Genomic DNA, 5,517 nt, shown 5'->3' with positions numbered 1-5,517 from the left:
CTGCTGCTGGAAAATAGGAATTGGTGAATATCTCAGTTTCATTTTCTTCCATATTCAATTTTTTTTTATAAAAAAAGTTATTTCCAGTAGATTTATGAAGAAATGTGTGAATTTTAAAACATTCATCCCCCTCTCAAAAAAACCCCCCATGTTTGAAATGCTACGTGTTTTGTAACTGGACCAGAACAGAATTTAAAAACCAGATAGAATTAAAAGCACAACAAATTATAACGTTTAAACCTAAGTAAACCAATCATCATATGAACTTGGATTTAAAAATATTTAATAGCACGTTAAAAATGTACAGTACTCAGTGCTTGATCTCCTTCTTGAAGGATGCAATCCAATGCATGTCTATCTGGGAGTATCCAATTGAACTCAGTGGGACTTCCTTTGATGTAGGCAGGCATTGAAGAACGTTCCTCATTCTTGATTCTCTCTATTATGCTCCCCCCACACTCATTAAAAGTCCATGAGATATAACCCTATCAATGTCTACTCAGAAGGAAATACCATTATGCTTAGTGGGGTTTACACCCAAGGAATGCTCTGGGGATCATAGCCAGGGCAGCCTAATCTAACTCAAGAGCTACCTGCTTTGACTGGCTTATGGATCAGTCCCAGGATACAATGTCACTTGCATTTTTTGGATTTGTACTCTCGCCCTCCTTTCCTCCCTGTCATGCAGCAAGACAATATGTGCATTCTGCAGTTCCATGCATGTCATCCACATAAAGCAGATTGCAACTGAATGATGGCAGTGAAGGGCAAACTGAAACTAGCTGTAGCACTTTATGTTTAAGTGATGATAATCATCACTTAAACATAAAGTGCTACAGTTTTGCCTGTGTTGCCAAAACATTTTACAAGTCTTTGGTGTAGAATAAGTCACAACTAATAGATGAAGCACCCCTTGCTCCCTCTCAATCCATCACTTCCGTTTCCAGTTGTGGAGTTACCTACCCAGCCTAGGTGTCACTTAGCAACAGCAATAGCAAGTACATTTCTATACTGTTTATCAGTGCAATTAAGCACTTACTCTAATATCTTATACCAAATTTTCTGAATTGTCCCATCATCAACCAAGAGGCGGATTGAAAAAAATATTGTCCCCTGGATAAACATCCCAAGAAGTTTTGAGCTTATCCTGTCCAACTCGAATGTTGTGTCAGGGCAGATTACTCCATATGCTTTCAAGAAACCCATCAGAGCTTGATGTTGTGACAGTTCGACCAGGCCGTATCCAAAGCAGAATTGTGGGAAAACCAGAAAAACATGCCTCAGAGTTTCACAGAGGTCGTACAAGCTCTGAAAGAAATAAAGCATTGGTGGTCAGCAAGTGTTTGAATGTGTGGAATTATATTTTTAAAAAAAACCTTGGCTGAATTAACTGCAACAAATGGCGATGCTAGACTACATACTAGCATATAGAAGTGTTGTTTAGGCCAAAGTGACTTGGGTTAAATCCCTGAGGAATGAGCCCATTCAATGGAACTGTTTCCCTAGCATTTCCCGGTGGCATCCTCCTACTTTAGCTGCATTTAACGTGCATTCCAGCTACCCTTCAATGCTTATTCATATCAAAAGGGCTTTTGTGAGGTCAGCCAGCAGATAAGGAAATCTGGTACTGGAGACTCTGCTAGGCTCCTGAATTCCAGACAGCTGTCCCAAGGAGGCTATGTGTGAAAATAACACCAGACATGCAGTGAAACGTTGGCCTTTGTGGCGAACACCTACACTTCTTGTCATGAAGAATGAGTAATGCAACTGACATTTGAGTATTGGACATGTCAGATATACAATAAATTATCATGGGGAGCCAGAGCCAGACACCTGCAAAGGCCATATCAGTGTCAATCAACACACCCTTGTCTGCTTTTGGCCATAGCAGTTTTGTAAAGATTTTCCTTTCCTTGGTGTTTGGTGTTTTTGTTTTGCTTTGTTTTTTTACTGCTCGCATGCCTTTAAGGAAAATTTCTAGAATGTGAAGACAGGAAGGATGTATGTCTACAATGAAAGTTGACAAGGATGTCTGTTTTAAAACAAGGGCTGTCTTTAAGATGGTGTTTCAGCTTTGTATCACTGCAGGGGTGTAGCTACAGGGGAGGAAAATAAGGGCATCCCCCAGTAAGATATCTTTCCCTCCCCATGAAATTTTCCTTGATTGAGTCCTGATATTTCTAGCATTGCCATAACTTAAAACTTCAGTTAAGTATTTATAAAACAGGCGTCCAAAGAAAAATGACAGGCAAAGTGATCAAGGGAATGTGAACAAAGAAAACATAAGAGTTGTTGGTGTTCGCCATTTTCATCATCTCATTCTTTTCAGTGCTAGAAATTTGGGACTGAAGAAAAAATTCATTGGGGGCAATGCCCCAATTTTGCAACCATAGCTATACCCCTGTATCATCAGACTTTTAAAATGGTGAGAATACTGTCCTTTCCTCTTGAGATACTCAGAAATCGGTTTCCATGTTTGTTCTTACAATACACTTGTCCTTCCATATTCGCTAGGGTTGGGGCACAAGACTCCCGTGAATATGGGAAAACCACAAATAACAAAACCACTATGTTTTTACCTGAGGGGACACCTCTCTAGGAATCTCTAAGTCCTCCAGTGCAACTCTGTGGTCAACGTCCAACAGACACTGACCATAGAACTGCACTGGAGCAGCTACAAATGCCTAGTAGAGTATGCTCTTTGGGAATCTCTAGGTCTTTCCGTGCAACTTTTAGCTAACAGAGTTGCACTGCAGGACCTAGATATTCCTAGAGGGAACATATTAATAAAACCCGTGAATAATCAAATCCACAAATATCAAATCTGCAAATATGGAGGGATGAGTGTACATTTTCACTTTCCAATAAAAATAGATAACATGTCCATTAGGACACATTCTTTAAGCATCAAGTACTGCCAACAAGCATGGAAAGACTAACGTTTCAGACTGTCCTCAAAACTAACTTTTCTCTCTACCATTTACTGTTATGTTATCTTCTGTCATCAGCTTGGATGTATGGCAACTCTATGAGTAAGAGACCTTCAAGACAGCCTGTCATCAAAAGCCCTGCTCAGGTCCTGCAAATTCAGGACTGTGACTACCTTGATTGAGTCTATCCATCAATAATGTGTTCCCCCCCCCCCAACTGCTTCCCTCTTTATCAAGAATTATATGTTTTAATGAGTCATGTCATCACAGCTTCAGTGTAGTAGATTTGGCTTACAGGGAGTGCTAAGGTTTTATTTCCTCTGAGACCCATTTATTTGTCTTTTTGGCAGTTAACAGTATCCATAAAACAATCCTCCACCACCACACTTCAAATGAGTTGATTCTCTTCCTGTCTGCTTTCTTCACTCAACTTTTACAACTGTACACAGAAATCAGAAATACAATGGCATGACTAATCCTAACCCTGGTATTCAATGACATATCTTTACACTTGAGGATCTATCCAATTATCTAATAGCTGCACTTCAAAGTCCTACTCTTCTTTTCATTTCCTCACTACAATCTTCATTTTGACTTATGATGGAGCCAAGAGTCTCGTACCTATTCTGATGCCTTCATCATCCACTTTAAAGTTAAGTAAATAATCTGTGACCATTATTTTTCTTTAAGGCTGATTGGGGACGCACTGTGTATTCAAGGCAGATTGGGGCTGCCCCTTCAGTCCCATCTCTTTCCCCAAAGAGGACTAGGTTCCAAATGGATAGACTCAATCAAGAAAGCCATGGCCCTGAGGTTGCAAGACCTAAATAGGGCTGTTGATAATAGGATGACTTAGAGGTCTCTTATTCATGGTGTCACCATAACTTGAAGTTAACTTGACAACAGTTAACAACAACAACAATAAGCACTGAATAATGCATACCATTTGATGCCAATCTATTTGAACTTTAGGACATAACCACAAGACAGAATACAAATCTGTTCATTGAACATTGAACATTGTACTTTCAATGACTCAGTGTACTGGCATGATAAATCTTATTTAACCTTTGAGGAATCATATACATCTCTACATTATTTTGTATTGAGTCTTCCCTTAAAGGAGCTCACTATAAAAGGCAGCCTATTTTCTATACCGAAAGTGGTATACAGGGAAGAGGAGCTGAAATTCTCTCTCTGCTGTACATACACATACCTAACCTCATCTCTTTGTGTTCTGTTATCCATTGATCAAGTATGCATTGAGAGTTAAATTCTGTATCTATATTTTTGGCACCAAAACCTCACTGCTTTTGTCCACTGCCTTAACCCAATGACTGTAACTAAGAGGATGGGCAGTTGCTATCTGAAAGGAGCTCAGGGCTGAGGAGTCAGTGGGGCAATGAATTCACTCTTGGTTTCCAAGATTCTGATCCTCATACCTAAAATAGATTCAGAATTTTAGTTCTGTTTAGTTCTGTTCAAATCCTGGAGTGGGTTCATCACGCCACTGACATGGGAGCCACCAGCCCCACTGGCAGCTACTGAGAACTATCTGTTTTCTCCAACCGTTTCTCCATATATGAACTGAGAACATATATGTAAGAGTATGTAAATGCCTTCCATGAGCAAGCTTGGTCATCCAATATATTCAATGGTATTGGACACCTCCCTACTTGCCTCAAAAAAAGGAAGGAAGGAAGGAAGGAAGGAAGGAAGGAAGGAAGGAAAAGAAAAAGTAATATGCAGTAAAAGAGTGGTTTCTTCCTCTGCTTCTGCAGGGCATGCATTTTGGAAATTTTGTACAGATGTGAAAGGTAATAACAAGCTGTCAGGATTTTTACCTGAACTGTGGGCTTTTCCAGGTGAAGTAAAAACACAGTTGAATGAGTGACAATTGTGTTGATGCCAAAGAACAAGTTGATGCAGACATAAACTATAAAGGCCATTCCAGTTTCCTTGAAGATTCCAGCCAACAAGTACATCCATGAAAATGTTGAGTATCTGCAGGGCAATCACAACAATAACAACAACAGAAAATACAACCACGTAAAGACTATCAAAACCAGTAAAGTACTTTGTTTACTAAGTGACACTTCTGGGTGACTTTTGTCTCTGAGTAATGTTTATTTTCATTCCTCCATTTTGGCAAGGGGAAAAGAAACAATAAAACTGCCTCGTGCTGACCATGACTTATCTAGAAGTGCATGAAAACAGGGAAAAGGGAGAGGAAAGAATGTTGTGGCTTCTGAGGTCAGAGTGGTCATTAAATGACTTTTAATTAACATGAGGCTAAGTGAGTTCACTGTGACATCATTCATTCATTCATTCATTCATTCATTCATTTGCTGACAATTGTCTTCCTGGCTGCAAAACAGCATATTCAAAACTCAAAAGGTTTTTTTTTTTAAAATCAATCTACTGCTATAGATATAGATCGGTGACAAGAAAGGAACAGAGATTATGGCAGAAACATTATATTACAGTGTTTTACCTTTGTTTAAGGAGATTATCACATTCACTTTAAAGTTATTTATCCATGACAGGATAAAGTCACCTTTTATTTTAAAAGCAGGTGTTATTGCAC

General features: G+C 39.2%; 1 protein-coding gene across 1 annotated transcript; it reads right to left on the bottom strand.

Annotated features, from left to right (window-relative positions):
• Window positions 1-1,033: 1,033 nt before the first annotated feature.
• On the bottom strand, window positions 1,034-4,929 carry LOC121917890 (glucosylceramide transporter ABCA12-like). The gene is made up of 2 exons (XM_042444003.1): window positions 4,775-4,929; window positions 1,034-1,308 (listed from the first exon to the last, which is right to left on the bottom strand). The coding sequence occupies exons 1-2, from the start codon at window positions 4,913-4,915 to the stop codon at window positions 1,036-1,038; spliced, it is 414 nt and encodes a 137-aa protein (XP_042299937.1). The 5' UTR covers window positions 4,916-4,929; the 3' UTR covers window positions 1,034-1,035.
• Between the last annotated feature and the right edge of the window lie 588 nt (window positions 4,930-5,517).

Source organism: Sceloporus undulatus, unplaced genomic scaffold, assembly GCF_019175285.1.
Source record: "Sceloporus undulatus isolate JIND9_A2432 ecotype Alabama unplaced genomic scaffold, SceUnd_v1.1 scaffold_1423, whole genome shotgun sequence".
NCBI classification, from domain to species: Eukaryota; Metazoa; Chordata; class Lepidosauria; order Squamata; family Phrynosomatidae; genus Sceloporus; species Sceloporus undulatus.
Note: the sequence above shows the minus strand (reverse complement) of the source record. Positions and strands in the feature narration are given on the sequence as shown.